The following is a 20,475-nucleotide window of genomic DNA, read 5'->3' as shown; positions in this document are numbered from 1 at the left end:
CAGTTCCCGGAGGATGAAGGAATTGATACCATTGACTGGCCCCCACGCTCGCCTGATCTAAATCCAATTGAAAACCTCTGGGACATTATGTTTAGGTCCATCCGACGCCTCCAGGTTGCACCTCAGACTGTCCAGGAGCTCATTGATGCCCTGGTCCAGATCTGGGAGGAGATACCCCAGGACGCGATCTGTCGTCTCGTTGGGAGCATGCCCCGACATCGTCAGGCATGCGTACAAGCACGTGGGGGCAATACACAGTACTGAGTACCATTTTGAGTTGCTGCAGAGGAATTTCAGCAAAACGGACTAGCCCGTCGCATCATTTTTTTCACTTTGATTTTCAGGGTGTCTTTGAATTCAGCCCTCTGTAGGTTGATAATTTTCATTTCTGCCAAACGATGTGGCATCCCTTCATTCCTAACACATTATCCAGCCCGTGTCAGTATAGATATCCAGCATGATTTTTTTTTTTTTTTTTTTTTTCCCCATTGAGATGTGATGTGTTTTCAAAGTGTTCCTTCAATATTTTTGAGCAGTGTCTATGTATGTGTATGTGTGTATGGATGGATGGATGTATATGTTTAGATGTTTTCTGTATGTGTGTGGACATGTGTATGTGTGGTTGTGTTTGATGTAATATACATACATACAGTTAGATACATAAGTATTTGGAAAGTGACACACTTTTTTGTAATTTCGACTCTAAACCACCACAATGGATTTGAAAAGAAGCCATCAAGATGTGATTGAAGTGTGGACTCACAGCTTTAATTCAAGGGGTTTGACAAAAAGTATTGCATCAACAGTTTAGGAATTACAGCCATTTTTATACATAGCGCCTCATTTTCGGAGGCTCAAAAGTAATTGGACAAACTAACATAATTATAAATATGCGGATAATTTTTAATACTTGGATTAAAATCCTTTGCAGTCAATGACTGTTCGAAGTCTGGAACCCACAGACATCACCAAATACTGAGTGCCCTCCCTTGAGATGCTTTGCCAGGCCTTTGCCAGCAGCAATTGAAGATTTTTCTTCAATTGCTGCTCGCTCATTCGGGTTGAGGTCGGGTGACTGACTTGGCCGGTTAGGAATATTCCATTTCTTTGCCTTGAGGAGCTCTTGGGTTGCTTTTGCAGTACGTTTTAGGTCATTATCCATCTGCAATGTGAAGCGCCATCCTATCACCTTTTTGCAGCATTTGGCTGAATCTGAACAGATAGTAGAGCCCTGTACACTTCAGAATTCATCCCTCTACTTCTATCAGCAGACACATCATCAGTAAACAACATTGATCCTGTTCCATTGGCAGCCATACATGCCCCTGCCATAACACTGCCTCCACCATGGTGGACAGATGATGTGGTATACTTTGCATAATGAGCCGCTCCTTTCCTTCTCCACACTCTCCTCTTCCCATCATTCTGGAACAAGTTAATCTTGGTTTCATCTTTCTAAAGACTCTTGGTCCAGAACTGGGCAGGCTAGAGGTTTTCTGGCAAGGTCAAATCTGGCCTTTCTGTTTTTGAGTGTTACCAGTGGTAAATCATCTGTATTTACATTCATGAAGGCGTCTCTTGACTGTTAATGAAACGCATACCTCCTCTAGCGTGTTCTTGACCTGGCTACATGTTCTGAAGGGTTTTTCTTCAAAAAAGGAAAGTATTCTGTGATCATCCACTTTACTCGTCTTCAAAGGCCTTTTAGTGTTGCTGAGCTCTCCAGTGCATCCCTTCTTTTTAAGAATGAACCAAATTGTTGATTTGCCCACTCCTAAAGTTTTCTGCCATCTGTCTGATTGGTTTGTTTTGTTTTGTTTTTTCAGCCCTAACGATGGCCTCCTTCATTTGCATCGACATATCTTTGGGCGGCATATTGAGAGTTGCCACGCACAGCTACGAAATACAAATCCAACACTTGGAATAGACTCCAGACCTGTTATCTGCCTAATTTGTCATGAAATAACGAGGGAACGGGCCACAGCTGGCCATCTCAGTCAATTGTCCAATTACTTTTGAGCCTCTGACAATGAGGGACAGGGTATAAAAAATGGCTGTAATTCCTAAACGGTTAAGGTGATATTTTTGATAATCCTCTTGAATTAAAGCAGAAAATCTACACTTCAATCACATCTTGATGGCCTCATTTCAAATCCATTGTGGTTGTGTACGGACGCAACATTACAAAAACTGTCACTTTCCAAATACTAACTGTATATAAACATTAAAACTGTTAACTGGTTTTAATGTTGTGGCCGATCGATGTAAATATGCCACCTATTAATTAAGTTGCGCATGTGCAAATACATTTTACTTATCAATATCAAGGGCAACTCAGCAGAACAGGCGTTGAATTCCACCAGTAAACCCGGAACAATTCCACGGAGGATTTGCAATCCTCTTTTAATGACCGGACAGTTGTGTCTCCTTGAAAACTGTGAAAGAAAGTGGTTTATTATGTTTTCCTGTGTTACTTAACCAGGGCCTGGCAGCTGTTTTGAACCGAGCTTTATTTTTGCACGAGGATATCAATGAGTTTTCAAAGAGTGGGGCTGGTCTAGAAAGTGGAATTATGAATACGGTAAACAATGCAGTATTGTGTTATTTATGAGAAGAATGTGATTATATAGACCCTCATTATGCTTTCCTCGTGGGCATGACATTGAATGTAGTGTAGATTTACATAGTTGTGTCTGTGGAGCGTCTCATTAAAAAGGGATCATTGAGAAATCCAACAAAAGAATCTTCACTCGGTATAACGAGAGCTACGAGACGATATCCAGAAATTATTTGCTTTGCAAACAGTCTTTTAAAAGTACTTCTGTAGTGTACTGAATTAAAACCCTGTTGAACTTCTAAAGCTGTATGTAAAATACAAAATAATTATACCCACACATTAACTTGTGCACACTCACTCTCACACATCTCAAATCAAAAGGAAAGACAAGGCAGTTTACTTTAAACACGTAAAAGGAAATATATTTTTTTTTTTTAAAAATGAAATAACAAAAAAGAACAACATTTCATACAGAAGAGCTGCTTTTGTCATTTGCGGAGGTAATTTACACAGGACTTGAAATGAAAACACTTTACTTGAAGTGGTACAACAGCAACCACACCACACAGTTTATTGTATTTAGTTTTGGGATTTTTATTTTTATTTTTTTAATTTTTTCTAGCCTTCAACTGATGTGCCTTACATACCGAGTTACTGTTGGTGTGGGAGCATTGTGCCACTTGTGGTAAAGCATGAAGAGGTTATGTCACATACTGAGCTTCTTTTAAGGGTTAATATACACTGGCTCTTGGTAGTTCACTCATATGACGTACGCACCATTGAAACATTTACACACAAAATTTAGTTATTTTCTCTCCCTTAAAACAAGAATACTCCTTATATTTTTAAAGACAACAAGTAACAGTTTCAAAACGGTGGCTCTAGGATTGGATTTATTCCACCTGCAAGAGGCCCTCCCCCTCCACACGCACACCTTCCTACGAACACTTTCAGATAGCGAGCCAGTCGTTGGCGTGAGGAAAGGAGAAAACGGTTCTCGTGGCGGTCTGCCCGGCAGAAACCAGGGGTGTGCATAGGTGTTGCCGACTTCTTCCCGAGGCTCTGATAAGGCAGTTTGTTCTCCTCCTTTCCATTATTTCATTTCTCGTTTGTAATCCAGTTCAGGAGCAATTTTTAGCGGTGGATGCGCGAGTGCTTTTTCACAGCCGATTGTGCCCCGAGAACGATATTCTCAATCCGTTGACTGCTGGTTAGCGTGTATGGCGGGAGAGGGGTGAAGACAGCCAGAGTGCGTAGGCGAGGCTAAGCGAAAACCGTAAGCTGACAAAAAGCGGTACGTGTCTTCTTCATTGTCCATTTTGTGCAAACTGAGATGTAAACAAAGATCACCGGAGGTTGGGATGGGAAGCGGGGAACAACAGGCTACAGCGACACTGGGAAAGACAGCGTAGAGGGAAGCGGTGTGCTCCTTCAACAAACTGATAGGCACAGAGGGCCAGCAAAATAAATAAAGGCCTGGGGAGTGAGTGTGGGGGGGGGAGAAACTGCCAAGTTTCCTGTGCTTTTCGCTTCACTCAAACTTGCATTTGGAGCTGAGGGAGTTACTTGTTGCCACTACGGCAGCTTCTAATGTGCTTCAGAGTTCGGCTTGTTTGTTACAGGGGCCGAGGAAATTGGGGGACGTTGGAGAGGAGGACACAGAGTACCACAAGAAGTGCCTTAAAAGGTCAACACACACACACAGGCACCCACATAAGACTGCTTTATGGTCATGCTCGCTATTGCCTCCAGTATTACCACCCGTCCATCAATTACAAAAGAAAAGTACAAAATATCTACCACACTGCCCCTCCCCCCTCCCCCTCCTTTCAACTACATGAGGACAGAACCATATTCACTTAGTTTTTTGTCATTTATATATATATATATATGTATATATGTACACAACAATATGCCTTTTAGGCTGTTGAGGAAAAAAGGGCTAGGGGCAGGATGAAGTCTCTGTAGTGAGGCGTCAGAGTTATTAGTTTCTTCAATTCCCTCTTTTTCAACAACAGTTCTATCTACAGAAATGTATGATTCTGATGAGAGAGACATGACTCGAAGGGGATTTGACCAAAGTTTAGCATCCGCGTCGGATCAGAGACGGATCGTTCAGGGCGTCGAGCTAATTGCCATTGATTGTACGTCAGTAAACCCAGGAGACGGGGACCCACTGAGGAGTGGTGGACACCAGGTCTACGGCCTCCTCCAGCAGGTGGATGGTGTCATCAATCTCATTGTTGATGATGGTCTGATCAAAGTAGTGAGCGTAAGTCCGCTGCAGCATCTCTGATTCCTTCTGGAGCCGCTGAAGAGAGTCATCCTAAGGGGCGTGATTGAGAAAAGCGAGGGTTCAGTAATCGGCTTCGATGTACGTTTGTTCTCTGATGTTCTGTATGTTTGTACATTAATTCACACACATTTAGAATTAGGGCTGAGTGTAATTTCACCAAAGTTGCAATTGAAAGCGTAATTTTCAAATAGCAGGAGCTGCGTTTAATAACTTGCATCATTTGTAAGATCTTAAGTTGAAAGAGGAGGTTAAAGTCGAAACAGTATCTGTCTTTCTCTAGGTAAACGATTTAGCTGACCACTAACGATATGCACGATTAGTCGACTAAACAATTTAACAAGCAGCCCCCCACTCTCCCTGTGCTAATGCCTGCTAATGTTGTTTAAAAATTAAAAAAAAAAAAAGCAAGGTAGAAAGTGGGACAGACGAAATCTCATAAAACCAGCACAACGTGGCAGTATATTGAGCTAGAAGATTACAATAAGGTTGTATGTGGACCGTGTCGGAATCCGAAACCGCATTCATCACAGGCGTGTAGATGTTATCCTGCGAGGAAAGAAAGCTGGTGCTAGCGCTGCCAACGTTGGCCACACTCGGTAAACCAATATGACGTTGACGCCGTGATCCCACTCGGTCTGGCAATTTTTATTGTTTCAGACTGTTTTCTTATGTTAAGACTAGTTGACCAGTCAGAATTCAAATTTCCGTTTAATTGCCAGGCGTACAGTTGGCAGCTTGCTTGGTAGCTCTCCGTTGTTGAGGGTAAAAGACCAAAAGTTGGTTACTTACTTTTAACCACTTTGGATAAAGTATGTCCTCACTATTTTCATGGTTTCAGGCCTGTGAGGCGGTTTGTCAAGAGTGTGTCAGATGTCACAAATTTGTGACATGTTTTCTGTGAATGGACAATTATGTGTACCTGTTATCAATTAATATAATGACACTTTAAAGTACGATTTAGTCAATTTTCCCATTAATTTAATTATGAAATGAACGGAAGTTTTTTTTTGAAAGGAAAGTAGCTTTAATACATAAACATACATTACAATCTATAACTTGTAAATACGCTTTCTAACAAACCGGTCTCGTTTAGGATTGCATTAATGGTCTATGTAGCATTAAAGTTTATGGAAAATAAAGTGTAATTAGACATTTCCCCCAAATCGTCCAGGATACAGTACGGAGAGGTAGGGTTAGGCCAAAGGAGACAACAGCGTACCACTGAAAAAGCACACAATTAAGAGGATTATTAGAGGGATTAAGGGAAATCAAGAGGAATAAGGGCAGACAAAGCTAAACAACTACTGGAGCTATAGAAACACAGAGGCCAGATGTACCTTTCTAAAATGTTCAACAAGCTGAACTCATACCATTAATCAGTACTTACAGGCAGTTTCCTGCACCACTTTGGAACCTTGAGTGCAAATGAAAATAGACATGCCAAAGAAAATACAAAGCAAACAGGGCACATGCGGTGAGAGAAACACTGAGCAAAGCAAAATGACAGAAACACAAATTAAGGCAGTGTTCACACTGGTTTTGTTTGTCTGAATTCTTTTTACACAAGGTTAGTGCCCGTTTTGATCTATGCAAAAAAAAAAAAAAGTCAGACTGCATATATATAGATGACTGAGGAATTATACGTTTTCTTGTTAACCGTGCAAGTTTGGAAAGTTTTATTATCAAATATTATGTGAAATACCTGTAAATTCAGACTTAAATGCCAGTGTGACTGCGCCTTAAGTTTGGATTGAATGAGAGTTAGTGAGTAAGCAAATTCGAACAGCTAAGCACGCGTGGTAGATGAAGCAAGAAAGTCTTTGTGATTGTACCTCAGTCATGCCAGGGGTGATGGTGGGAGCTGCGATGAAGACAACGTAGGGAGCAAACTCAGCTGTCCTGAGGATCTTTAGTGCCTGATGAGAGAAATTTTTGTTTTAATTCAGTAGTTTTCACACCCAAACTACCCAAAAAACTTTAAGCAAATGTTTCAAATGTCAGTGAAAGTACAACAAAAGAAAATGTTAATGTACCTCCATTCCAACATAATGTTTTTTGAATATGAACAAAAACTAAAAAAATATTGATTTTAAACATTGGGACAATTTAATGGAATCTCCCAGACACGATGAGACCGTTACATATCTGTAACGCTGCAGTGGTTGCATGTTATCAGGCACTCGGTACATAGGAGAAAGCGAAAAGGCCCATTTTCTTTTGACCGTGTGGCAGCGCGGCAACGAGTTGAACAGTAACGATACCACGGAAAGCATTAGAAAAATGAAAAATGACATTAGGCTGTCACATCTTGTCAACTTGGTGCATTGTGTAGTTCAAAGTATGTAGTCATAATTAAATATTTGATTTCCACGCGCATAAGAAATGCCGCTTAACTGACTTTGTTAATTTATTATCGTGCTCTCTTTTAGACGTCAAACATCCCTGCACATTATCCCGGCGACGGCACTGAATGCAGGCATTCAGACATCAGCTGCGTTCGTGATGAGGTTCTAACTAGTCTGATCGCTGTTTTGACTTTTCTGGAGAAGCGGCTGTTGCTAAGTTGTCACGTTAAACTGCCAGTGCATTAACAAAGTGAAATCCTTATTTACCTGTGGCTCGACATCCAGGATGGAGATCATGCCCTGTGAATGGATCTGCCTGATAGTCTCCAGCCTGGTTCCATACATAGCGTCCTCATGGCTGCCGTACTCCAAGTAGTCATTGTTGCTGATGTCCTGCATCATCTGGTCGTGAGTCACAAAATAGTAGTTTTTTCCGTTCTCCTCGTCCTTTTTAGGAGGTCGAGTTGTGTCTGTGCAGAAAGACGGACGGAAAAGTTAGGGATCTCGTAGTGACGCGTGCACATGTCTGCCTTTTGTGTTGCAAATGGTTGAACAAAGAGTTGTACATTAAACTCTACTTACAACTGCATCTACAATTTAGATAGAAAATCAGAATTCTTGTCTCTTTCCTATATAATGAAGCAGGTCCAAGTTATTTAAGACCAAGCAGCACAAACATGATGCTTATGTTTTCTTTACATCCCGTTGTGTCTAGTTTGCTTTTCACATCTGACAACCACTTCAATAGAAGCATCTTGTGCGATAGGTTTTTAGCGTGCAGCGGGTGCGCGCGTCTCCTTACGAGGAATGGGGTAGGCGAACCGGTCGGGATGTTTGGTGATGAGCGTGTTCTTGATGTGCCTCCTACCAACTCCGTGCGCACCTGAATGGAAACAGATAGCAGAGACACTGAACAGGAACAACAGGGAGGTCAATCAAGTATTAGAAACAGCAGCAATTCAACTCTGACTCAGTTACTAGAGATGCTCAACGACTGTCAACGTCAAAAAAGTAAACGATTCTAAGCGAAAGGCCCGCTCAGTCGTAACATGATAAGTGGTTGTATATCGGGGGAGATTGTGACCGCCATCTCTGTCCAAAGATAGTTTTTTGGCGTTGGATGCGAGGGACCCATTTGATCTCCGCTCCAGCCTACAACCGACTCCCAGTCGATGTCGTGTCTGGTTTCGGGTCGGTGTTCAGTCTCCTGTTTGCAGTTGTTGCTGTTGCATGATAAAGCGTAATCCAAAGCTATTGCACGTGATCTCATCCACTCCAGTTTTCCTTCCTGGGTAATTGTGTCTTTAGGGTGTATCAGGAGAAATGTAAAAAGATTGGTTTGGAGCTTTTTAAGTCTATCTTTATACTCACGTGCCACGGACTGTAACCATTTCCCCCATCCAGGGACTCTACTCTGTGAGAAATGGGACAAAATCCACATTCCTCATTACTGTAGAAAAATGTATTCCAAGGTTGTAGTCTTTATAGTGTGAAGTGTCCTCTTTGTGTGTCTTTGCTGAACTGCCACAGAGGGACACATCCTGGCAGTCACAAATAGGTTTGTTGAAAGAACTCTGGCAATAAAGCTATGAGCGACTGCCAGGACAAAGTTGCACATTCATTTTTGTCAAACTCACACTACTGAAGCTCTGCTTTGGATCAACTTTGGAATATATTTTTGGACATAATGAGAAGTGTGGATTTTGTCCTGCTTCTTTTACGGCAGTCCCCGTAATGTGTTTCACAGCCAGTACGGAGAAGCAATCCATCATGCCTCTTTCAGTGTACGTGTTACGTGCGAGATGTATAGAGTTACACTCGGAAGAACTACCTGTGCCTGAAGATGTAGAATGCTTTGTGGTAAACTAGTGACTCCTTGCGGTTCGAAAACTCCGGCTAGAAGGTCACCATCGACCTAGTGGCGTCTGTCCCGTTCAGTCAAGAATTATCATTTACTTCCTCGGCAGCGATTGTTAATGTCGTTTGCGGTGGAGCTAAACTTGACTTATTGGTCCGTGTGAGTCAGTGTCCCGTAAACAGTGGTCTTTATGCTCTTCTCAGCCTTTCCCTGAACTTGATGTTGATACAGGAGCGGTCCAGTTTGGTGACACACACGGTTACCGGATGCCAGGGCAAGCCGGTCAATATGAACATGTGAGCTACAATGGGGGGGGTGACTACATGGCTGTTTCCCCAAGTTTGCTATTCTACATTGACGTTTGTTCTGTCTCATCATCTTAGATCCTGTGGCTGCTGTTTGGAAACCTTTACCACTTCCGTAGTGGTGCACCAATATCAAAAAGGACATTTTTAATGATGAGATGTGTGTTGGTTTCATTTACCTTTGGTAGTCCATAAAATGTTGGCATTTCTTCTGCTGTCAGATTTAATATCTTCCAGAGGTTGTAGGAAATTGTCTTTCCTCTCTGTTAGGATCTGACTTGAGTTTAACATAGGTGTTGATGGAATCATGTGACTCCCCATCAGAGCATGCAAATGACAAAAAAAAAAAAATCTCCTACAACTTCTCGAAGAAAAACCTTACAGCCAAAGACATGCTTATGTTTTATGGAGTGTCAGTGAGATGCACAGAATATAATACTACAATCAATGGGAATTTTGAGGTAGGCGCACCATTCACCAGCATTCCCACTAAGGAGGCCACCACAGCTGCTATGGTTTTGTCTTGACATGACCTATAAAATCAAGTGTGTGTTTGGGGGGGCACTTTGGGCCAAGTGGTACAATGACACAAAGTACAAACCATGCAACTTTTAAAGATCTCTGCAGGTAGAGTAAAAACAGGACACTGTCATAGAGGACAACTTTAATACTGTAGTGTTCTGCTTAACAGGCATCAAAGTCCTGAAGGAGGCAGTCCACCAGCAACCCTACCATAGAGGGGCCTCTGTGACAGCAGATAGGTTCCTGATCTGCGCATTAATTTGTCACTCTTCCGGTCACTTCCATGCTTATTATTATGCCTGTGCCTTACTGTGCTCGGAGGCTTGCCAGCCCGGGAACCTATCTGCTGTCGCAGAGGACCCACGGCCTTGCCCTTCTATGGCAGGGTTGCTGGTGGACTACCTCCTTCAGGACTAGTCCCTAACAGTAAATAAAATGATTTATAAAAACAACTTAAAACTGCTTGTAGTCTGTTTCCTTACCAAGCAAAACCAGTGTTTTCCTCTTGAACGATGGCAGTTTGACCACTTCCTCATATGTTACCAGATCTAGTTGGTCAAACACTGCAAAACAGAGAAAAAACATTAGGTTTGAAGAGCAATCTCTCTTAAGGACTATGTATCATGTTGGGAATTGAAATAATAAGGACAGTTAAAAGTTGTCTTACTACAACTCATAGGCCTATTGCAAAGCAAGTTGTTATTAGACTCTCAGTCACCACTTAAGTATTGATAAGTACACCTAGCTAACAGTAACACGGTTTAATACAACAGCCCTGCGTTACATCCTACTTCATGGAGGCTATACTGTTGAGTTCTGGTACTAATTAATTGATAAGACTAAGTGGGACCAAATATTAGATTCCCTGTGTAACAGGATACAGTTCAACACCTCTGTAAAACACTTATAAAATGAAGGTAGCTTTTTTTACGCAGGACTGACTTAGTTTTAGCTTGGACTACCTCAAACTGTCAACTGAGTGTGCAGCCTCGATGCTAATGACATGGTACAGTAATTCCATTGTTTTTTCCCTGCGGTTTAAATCAAATTTGGGATCTTCAGTCTGATAGGTTTTTTTAAGTAAAACAGAATTATTGAAATGATGCCATAATGTAAACCAACTGCTAGTTTGTACAAGCGCCGAGCACACCCGAGGAAGGTCAAATGCCTTGAGAAAGATTGGAAACCTGCTTATTTGCATTAACCTTGGTCAGATAGAAGCCAAACTATTCTAAGCTGTCTAGCTTCTCCTCAATTTGAATTTCATTGCTAATAACGAAGCAGCCGTCATTCAGAAGTCAAGGAGACATTAGGAAGAGGAGGAAGAACAACACAGAAGCTGGACGCCAGCTGTCTTGAGTTACTTACATGCAGCCATGTCATTGGGTAAGAGACAGCATGAAATATGGACAGAGGGTGGGAGCGGAAGGGTTAATAAAAGGACACCATATAAGAAGACAAATTGAAACAAAAACAAAAAATAAACACACCTTAACACAAATTTTAAACATCAAAAGCTGTTAATTGCCACACTGTTAGTTACTGAAAACATGGCTAAATTGAGACAGCAGTAGGAGAGGTCTGTCTGAGGGAAAACGTAACAGGCGTGCAGCAGTTACACGTGCATATTCCATTACGCCTTGTTTGACACACACCTAGCAAGTCCCTGACAAAACTTTCATACTACCGAATTAGTGGTGCTACAACTCTGAAGTGTCATTTCAAACACATATTCTTCACGTTTCATTAGACTCGACTGCACAGCCATATGGACTATGTTTCCCTTATTAAGCAATCTGATTTATTCTTGTAGTGGGTTAGCTTAGCTCTCTTTGTTGCCTTACCTGCATTGTGCTTGGCCAGGTACTTGTCTTTGTACTGTTTCTTCTTCTTTCCAAACCAGGTACAACTGGCCTGCTGTTCCTGTTTGGTCTTCTCCATCGCTATACATGCCACGCGCCTGAGAAGAACGCAGGTACGGTTTAATTAGATACACCTAGCTAAAACCAATGCTGTCTAATCCAACGGTCCTGCAATAAATCCTACCTTTGTGACGGTTATGTTGTACAGATGTGGCGCTGTATTACATTAGACTAACAGGCGAATCTATTATTTTATCCACCCCATTTATATGAGTGGGTTAAATTACAGAAACACTTACACAGCAGCACAAACTGCAGCCTCCGAAATAATCTCAGTTGAATCGACACATGCCTAAAACAATTAAAATAAAAACTTTACATTATAACCTTCGGTAAGGTGGATTTATTGCAGGACTACAATATTACACTGCATCTAATAAACTGCACACAGATTCAAGTACAAGCCGGGGTTGGCTGATTTTCGTGGTCGAGCTATTCCTGTACTCCGGTGGTATATCAGTAACATGTCTGTCAGATCTGATGGAAGTACCAGGTTCAACCCGTGGTGGGAGTGTCTGGCTTCACACCGCTTTAAGAATTTATTAAGTCCACTTAGTTAAAAAAAATACTGTCTAATACAGGAGCCCTGCCGAAAATCCTATCTCCGTGATGGTGGTTTTTTGAAACTGTAGAAAAGTGCTAATTCAGCTGTGTGGTTATTTAGAAGGCAGTAGTTTGTGATGTTCTCGTGTTGCATTTAACAGATGTATTTAGTGGACCTCATATGCCTCTCAGTAAAAAAACTATTAAATATAACAGTTTAAACAATAACTGAAAATTATAACCATCAGTTAGGTAGGATTTGTTGTGTTAGATGTACCTAATATACTGGAACTGTGTGCATTTGCCCAGAAGTGCAGTACAGACCAAACGTTTCGGCGTTCTACTCACCACTCCTGTAGCTCAGGTGAGGGGATGAGGCCCGCCGTGCCGTTCTTGGTGTTCTCGAGCTTTCCCTGCCACCAGTTGTGGTCGTCCTTGGAGATGATCTGAATGATGTCACCCACCCGGAAGCGAATGCCTGCCTCCTTACACGGGATGAGGTCGTCTTTCGCCGGGTCGTATTCGAACTGAGCACGTACATAAATCTGTAGGGGCAGGACAGTGAGACAACACATTTGTTAGGCGCTGACGCAGTGGCAGGGAATAGTGTTGCGATAATAGGAGAATATATGGGAAAGAATGTGATTGGACAAGCTGCCGTATGAAAAGAGACTTGCTGCTAAATAGTTAGAAATGTGGTGCCTAATGCTTGCCGTTAAAAGACAAAAAGACAGCGACGGGAAAACCAAGAGCGTGTAAGCTGAAGCAGGAACGGGCGAGGACATTTAAATACATGAACAGCAGGAAAAATGATCCAACAAAGCGCTTTGTCACATCGGCCCGTGGGGGTGTCCATTTTATAGACAGCTTAAGCACATACACCCACATTTTGTGTTGCCTGTAATGTGTGCTGACGAACCAGATATGAAGACTAAGCCTAGATAGCTAGCATGGGATCTAGACACCGCTACGATGAGGAACCGAACTCTGCGATGGGGGTGGGAGGATTTGGGATCTACTTCTACAGAGGGTCCACTTAGAGACATCTTACCTTGATGGACAATTTGTCCTTGATAGCCGATCTGGTGATCTATGGGGTTGAGAGCATCACACACACACTTACACATATATCATGCAGTAGAAAAAGTTGGGGGCATAAACAAAGGGGCGGGGATGGGGGTGTTTGTACTGCATTTTATATATGCGAGTTTGTGTGTGATATCTTGGAGCACGATAAACACATCGTGCGGCAGACAACAATGGCCGAAATCAACAAATAGGAACCAGGGTTCCTAACATTTTCCATCTCAAATTTTGTTACTTATTACAGACTTATCACTACGACATAGCGTGGAAATATGCCTGTCAACTGGGCTATATGACGGTGCAATGTAATAACATCCAGACCGGGAAACAAACAACATCATCTGCTTCTTTTTTTTTTTAGCTGTGTAGAAATCCTTACCAATGTTCAGACCGAGGGCAGACTAGAGTTAAGGCCTGACATTGGAGAGTAATACTTAAAGGGAATTGTAGAAGGCAAGAGTGTTAGTTTGACTGGATTGTAAAGCAAAGGAAGAGGCGGACAATTAAACTGGAGAAGTGTGGTCATGGTATTAAGAAGGAGGAAATCTCACCTGACGGGCTTTGGGCTGAATCGTCGATGGCAGGTCCTAATTGGAAAGAAAGATTTATCTAAGTATTTGTTTCTCGAGATTACACACTAATGCAAACATAGAACCAGGGAAAAATGAGCTAAATATGATTTTCTTTTTTTTGACTACATTTCCTGTGCGCTGAGCCACGTGTTGGAACTTAATGACATATATAAACACACCATATTAACTGTAAAGGAGTGCTTGAGAGTGAAAAGGAGAAGCAGTAACTTACCAGGATGGAGCTGGTGACACTAGCGTGACCGTTTGCAGGCGACTGTCGGGACAAATCTGGTGACTCTTTCTGCGACAGAAAGTACAAAGACAACAGTTTTGCTTCTGTATGTTCTGCAGAAATATAAACGCAAACACGTGTGTTTGTGATCTCATACCTCACAAGACATGGACTGGGAGCGGTAACTTGGTACAATCTTGAAGGTAATGCTACCCCTCATCTCTCTCTGTGGGGAATGAAAAATTGCATGGTACATGGGTTTTGAATGGTAAAAGCACCTTGCCATACCAAGAAAATAAAGAAACCGAGAGGGTCAAAGCCTGCTGCTACATTTTTCATTCTGTTTGCTACCATGACTTTGACATTTAAGACATAATGAGGTTTCTCACTCTATGGAATAAACCTAGAATAATAAGTGAGTGGGGAAAAAAAAAAAAAAAGCATGCTTTGGATACTGGTTGGATAAAACTAATGGAGAAGAACAGTCCAAATGCCGAGGAGGGAAAGTCTGATCTGTGTAACTTACCAGCATTTTTTGGAGCTGTTCTACTGTCTGATTGGCAACGCTGATGCCATTTATCTCCCGGATCTCATCTCCTACATGCAGAGTCCCTGAGGCAGAGAAAAAAAGGAATTAATAAAGGCTACAAATGAGGCTATTGGATGATGAAACCCCAGGGGTTAATGAAATTGCTCCGGGAGCGGCCAGCTAATGTAAGGACCGGTTACATTTCGTTGTTATTTCTATTAGCAGAATTTAGTCCAATATGAGAGTGGAACTTAGAATTATGATTTTCTCATGTTATCTCACCTTGTACTTTGTAAACTCTGCCTATATTTTGAGTGAAAATCTCATGGTATTAACAAAATGAAGTGTGCCTGTGAAATATGCACGAGTGGTGTACGTTTGCACACCTTGTCGATGAATCATTCCACCGTGCATGATGCGGGCCACGATACAGTGGTTGAGGTCGTTCATTTTCAGAGTAATGCCCTAGAAGAGCCAGACAGAGGGTCAGACAGAAAACTGATAACACACAATGATGGAGCTTGACAGTATTTTTAAGTACAGCGCACTTTGGCATGCCGAGCCACAATCGTGCAGTCTAATTTATTATTGTGGCCCCTGCGTGTGATGCCTGTATGCGGTCTGTGTTGTCACGTCAATTCATCCGTATAAATCCGTCGGCTCAGACTATAGTGTTGCAGGTGACTTTACAGAAAGACCAGTTCCGTTGCTGCATCGCACCAGATCACTGCTCATCTTTGAAGTGGCTAAGGGAAGCGCTGACGTAGTCTTAAGTGTCGAAAAGAAGCCGATAACTCGTTCTACATTCTTCAGCGTTTCTTTGTATTAGTTTAAAAAAATAGCGTGAACGAGGAACGGTAAAGGAATATGCATTCAAAAGTACACGTCAGTTCATCCACACCTGACATTTTAGCGCAAGAATCCGGATATGTATGAATTCGTCTACGCACCATTGGCTCGTCAGTGTTCTTCTGAAACTGGACCAGGCGAACCCTGGTGACGTTCTCCAGGTCCATGTCTCCGTTGGTGCTGTCTGGGGAGTCTCCGTTCAGGTAGGGTGAAGTGGGTGGGGGGGTCACCCTCAACGCCTCGTCGCTGTAGACCTCGTGGGCCACTACATCATGGGTCTGCAGCAGAGCCTGGATGTACACAAACAAACAGACATAAATGTCAAGACTCTTGGAACCAACTGCAAAGTACTCTACATCTGTTCTGTTTTTAGTTATGTAGGTGAATCCAACAGAGAATGAAGCCCATTAACGCTCCAAGTATTAATGTCATGCCGTGCACACAGGACGACGTTTTCAGCAGCCACAAGCTATGTAAACAATTGGAGTATTTGGTGGTAATGTTGAGGAAAGGAAATCAGACTTTTGACTGGAATCCCAAATGTGAAAAACTACAAAGTGAAACAAATACGTATTACCAAATCCCAGTGAAGAGGAAGGTACATGTGGTGGCACACAGCGATACTGCTGGGATAGCTCAGTCGTTGGAAAGAGTGTGGCTTACACTAATCCTCCTCCTCGGGCACTAATCGTGTCACTGACACACTGTGTTTTTACTACAAACGTCTTCTAGCAACATTTGCCTAATGATCACATCTGTTCATCAAGTGATGATACATGACAGTCATGGAGACTTGGAACAGCTGGCACTAAAGGCTTTTGACTTATGGTGAACATTAGTGTGGCTGAGGAGAACAAATGTTGAAAAACAAATGTTGGGAAAAAAAAAATATGTTTACAAGCGCTGATACTTAATACAAAATAACTGGGAACAAAACATGAATCACTTGAATCACTGCCTAATTAATGAAGCCATACACCACAAAGGAAAAAGTGAAATCATTGATAAGTGAGACATTTCTTCCCACGTGCCCTTCCCGAAGCTCTTCGCACCCGTTCTGCTAGCAGCACTGTGAAATGTCCGTGGTGGGATAAAGTCCAGCCCATCAGGTCAAAGAGCTGGAGGGGTTAATTGGATTGAACCAAGCCAAAAGGCATGACAGCACCAGTAAGTGCCACAGACAGAATCAGCAGAGAGAAACACCCCATCGTCCAGCATTTATCTTTAGTGACAATAAATCCAAAGAGTACGACTACAAAGCAACAAATACACAATAAAGACAAGCCTAGTCTTTCTAAATTAATTTCTATTATACCGTTGTAACCAATAATACTCATGAGATTGACAACTGCGGCCACATAACAAGCCACACTCCTTTGGGTCAAAAAATGACAGGCTCCAAAATGATATACCTTTACATGACATCCACCACCGCTGATTTCTTCCACCTCAGTTTGCAGTTTGCAATATGCAGTTTGCACGTCTGTCAACAGTATCCTCCCAAGTTGTTCTTCTAGTCTCAGGTCTGTTTAGGCCACTAGACTCATCTGACAAACGCGGTGGTATTGACGGTCACCGCAAAAGTTACTGTATATCCACACTTCAGCACATTCTTCCTACTGCTCTGCTGCTTCTGTCTCTGTTCCTTTTCCTCCGCATGTGTCTATCCCTGCCCAAGGACTCGCCAAGCTCAGGTGCTAAGCAGCTTTGTGGCCAAGGGACTTAGGTGGACTGTTAAAAGAACACAACTTCTGACACAGTAGGCTGAAATCTCACACACCAAAACGGCATGCTCTACATGCACAGACAGAACAACCTGGAGCAGTGACAAAAGTATGAAAGCGTATGTTGGTCTGTGTGTGTGTGTGTTCCTGTAATATCCCACCATGAAGTGTGGCTGTGTGAGGATCCTCCTGAGCTCCTTGGCCTCCATGTTCTCTGGGTAGCAGGAGATGGTTTCCAGTACCTGGTCAGGAAAAAAAGGCAAGAGAAAGACATGAATCTCAAGAATGCACATTGTAAATAACACAGACTAATCAATATGTCATAGCATGGTATCTCATTGTGCTCATAGATGACTGAATATCAGCGTAGTGGACTAGGAACTACTTGTAGAAGAGTATGGGAATGTGTGTCCTCAACTTAAATTGTCCCTTAATTTAGTTTCAGGGCCTGAACACGAGCTGTCGTTTCCTCACCTCTTTGGCTCTCTGCACTCCATCACTAGGAGGATTTCTGATCTGAGGAGACGACCTGGTGTTGATTTTGTCATAAAGCTGAAACAACAAAACAATCACAAACATATAATTGGGCCCCACTGATAATTTAAGGGTTACCCGAAACAGCAAAATCAGAAGTTCTTCCTAATCAAAGATGTAAAACCCAAACAATATATGACAAGTGTACAGTAGATAGTAGATAGCACATATTGGACAGATATGTGGCTGACTCTTGACTTGTCATGACACCTACTGGGCACTTTTGGCATGACAGAGGAACAGGTGCTGATATTGTGGTTTACTCACATCTAGCAGGGTGTGGAGGTGTTGGTCCTGGAAGACACTGTGCAGGAAGTCCATGTCTTTCTCACTGCAGTCTGTCAAGGCATGAATCTCCTCTAGACTGTCTAAAACCTGCGATACTGCCCCTACACAGAGACACACGCACACACACACAGAAGTTATACACTCAAATAAGTATAGCCTGAATCACAACCACGCAGAAACATTCACAAGTACACCAAGCAGTCCCTGCAAGCATTCAACACGACACAAAATGCAACACTGAACACGACAGATGCATGTATCCACAGATACGCTACCTGTTACGCATCCATATACAGAGAAACAACAAGACAGACCAAAAATAACTCCAAAATAATCACAAACAATAGAAGTCACGACAGAAAACACATAACACACACAAACACTCAGAACTATTTAACCCCAAGTACCTGCTGCATCGCCCACACATGCAGCAAAACCAGAGAAACAGCGGTACATGGCATCAATACAACATCAGAAGAAAGTCACTTCAGAAAGTCACAGTGGGGATGATGTGTTAGGAGCAGTACACCCAAGAAATGAATATTTAAATAGAAATGTAATAAAGTGTCAAACTACAAAAACATACAGTGGAACAAGTAAAGAAAGAATTCAAAGCTGAAATATAAACTTCATTTACTGAAAAATGTCCTCAGGCCCAAAGTGTAGTCTTCCCAAAAATTTAACATGTACTGTATGTAATAAAAAATGTAAAAGTCTTTGTAAAGTGTTTGTAGCCTACATAGTAATCAAGCTCCTCGGTGAGCAAGAAGAAGTGACATGTGATGATGATGGAGAGACGTGCTGTGGTTAGAATACGTTTTCCTCACTCTGACAGCTCTAAACGTGGTTTACTTTAAAGGTAATTTAGAGATGAGTTTTGACTCAGTGACACATTTGAAGCCACGGGCTGACCGTTACGTTACCACTGAATTTATTAGTGATAGGTGAGATGATATGCACGGCCATCTTCCTAAGGATTTAATCAAATATTTCCTATGTTAAATTTAGGGACAAGGGATTACTCCATCCTTGAAACTTTTTAATCCTGCACCGACTCGTGGTCTCGGATGGAACAACAAGCAGTGCCTTAAAAAGGGACGCAATTCAGTTAACGAGAAAACTCTAGAAGGAAGTCCTGGAATAACAGATGAAAGATGAACATGGGGAGGATAATCCCAGTTACAAACATATATAATGCTGGGCTAATAATGGCGTTTGAGAAGAAAACAAATGGGACTTTACTGTGAGACGTGGTAGGGAAACAGCAGAAAGGAAACGTTCTATTTAGGCTGTCATTAACTTTGGGGAAAACCTTGTTATAGGTCTGTTTACATGCATCATACTACTACACTTAGGGATACTAATCTCTTTAATCGATAGTCAGCCATGTACAGATCAATAATTGGTTAATCGCTGAGAGCTTATGAAATACAAAATGAATGCTATTCCTCAAGAAAATGAATTTAATGAATAATATTGTCACTTAAAATGACCGCGGGATAAAAGCACATTCATCAAACCAAATGGGTTTTCTCAAAAGGGAGACAGGAGAGAAGACAGAGGGCGACAGAGGAAGCCATTTTGGAGGATTAGGACCAACATCATTCAACAGTAAGAAAAATGAAACAAACTGAAAAGCAAGTGATGATGTCATGATGATATCACACATCAAGATTCTATGGGTGGGGAGGGGGGATACGTACTTTCAGCAGCTAGCAGTCCTAGAGACAGCACAGCAGAAGAAAAACAACACCAAAACAAAAAGAGGCCGAGATTAGAGGAGGATTACGGCAACTACGGATGTAGAGTTTCACACCTCACAATGAAAGAAAGCCAAAGAAAGAAGGGAGAGAACAAAACGTCAAGAGAACCGGCAGTGTGAGGAAGCATAAGGGCAGGTAGGGAGTAGAAGGGGGGCAGGGGGGGAAAGAGGAATGAGCAGCAACAGAGCCAGAAAAATCAGCAAATCTAGTCAGGTCTATGAATAATCTGCCAAGCTGCCGTAAGCACCTACTACACTACAAACAAGTCAGTGACCGGCAGCATGTCTGGTGCCCAACTGCAAAAATAAACCAGTCACCAGGAAGCATGACTGCAACAGACTGCCAGCCTCAGCAGAAACGACATACATGGTGGTATATCAGGCTGCAGTGGCTGCGTATAAAACTGAGCAGAATATGTGCAAGGCTTAGGTCACTGCACTGATTCATTAGGTGATGATGTAACAGTGCTCATTTTATACTGTTTACAACAAAGACGCTATATGCTGATAACTACTGGCAGGTAAAGCCAGCAGTCTTGATATCAAAGGAA

At 42.2% G+C, this 20,475-nt stretch overlaps 1 protein-coding gene across 3 annotated transcripts in view; it reads right to left on the bottom strand.

Moving 5' to 3' along the window:
- Nucleotides 1-3,160: 3,160 nt before the first annotated feature.
- LOC120798324 (peripheral plasma membrane protein CASK-like) overlaps nucleotides 3,161-20,475 on the bottom strand; it is a 40,829-nt gene continuing 23,514 nt past the window's right edge. Inside the window, exons 11-27 of one of the 3 annotated variants that reach the window (XM_040142546.1) lie at nucleotides 18,142-18,263; nucleotides 17,815-17,892; nucleotides 17,502-17,582; nucleotides 15,718-15,906; nucleotides 15,154-15,232; nucleotides 14,765-14,850; nucleotides 14,396-14,464; nucleotides 14,239-14,307; nucleotides 13,986-14,021; nucleotides 13,400-13,438; nucleotides 12,697-12,893; nucleotides 11,728-11,843; nucleotides 10,366-10,446; nucleotides 8,001-8,081; nucleotides 7,466-7,668; nucleotides 6,686-6,769; nucleotides 3,161-4,883 (exon numbers count right to left, since the gene is read on the bottom strand). In XM_040142546.1, the coding sequence (XP_039998480.1) occupies nucleotides 4,707-4,883; nucleotides 6,686-6,769; nucleotides 7,466-7,668; nucleotides 8,001-8,081; nucleotides 10,366-10,446; nucleotides 11,728-11,843; nucleotides 12,697-12,893; nucleotides 13,400-13,438; nucleotides 13,986-14,021; nucleotides 14,239-14,307; nucleotides 14,396-14,464; nucleotides 14,765-14,850; nucleotides 15,154-15,232; nucleotides 15,718-15,906; nucleotides 17,502-17,582; nucleotides 17,815-17,892; nucleotides 18,142-18,263 (1,787 nt within the window). In that variant the 3' untranslated portion in view covers nucleotides 3,161-4,706. Of the gene's footprint in view, nucleotides 4,884-5,371; nucleotides 6,075-6,685; nucleotides 6,770-7,465; nucleotides 7,669-8,000; nucleotides 8,082-10,365; nucleotides 10,447-11,727; nucleotides 11,844-12,696; nucleotides 12,894-13,399; nucleotides 13,439-13,985; nucleotides 14,022-14,238; nucleotides 14,308-14,395; nucleotides 14,465-14,764; nucleotides 14,851-15,153; nucleotides 15,233-15,717; nucleotides 15,907-17,501; nucleotides 17,583-17,814; nucleotides 17,893-18,141; nucleotides 18,264-20,475 lie in introns of those variants that run through there. The other 2 variants (XM_040142548.1, XM_040142547.1) reach the window with 2 other exon arrangements.

Source organism: Xiphias gladius, chromosome 13 (assembly GCF_016859285.1).
Source record: "Xiphias gladius isolate SHS-SW01 ecotype Sanya breed wild chromosome 13, ASM1685928v1, whole genome shotgun sequence".
In the NCBI taxonomy this organism is placed as follows: domain Eukaryota; kingdom Metazoa; phylum Chordata; class Actinopteri; order Istiophoriformes; family Xiphiidae; genus Xiphias; species Xiphias gladius.
The sequence above is the reverse complement of the archived record's forward strand: the minus strand, read 5'-3'. Positions and strand labels throughout refer to the sequence as shown.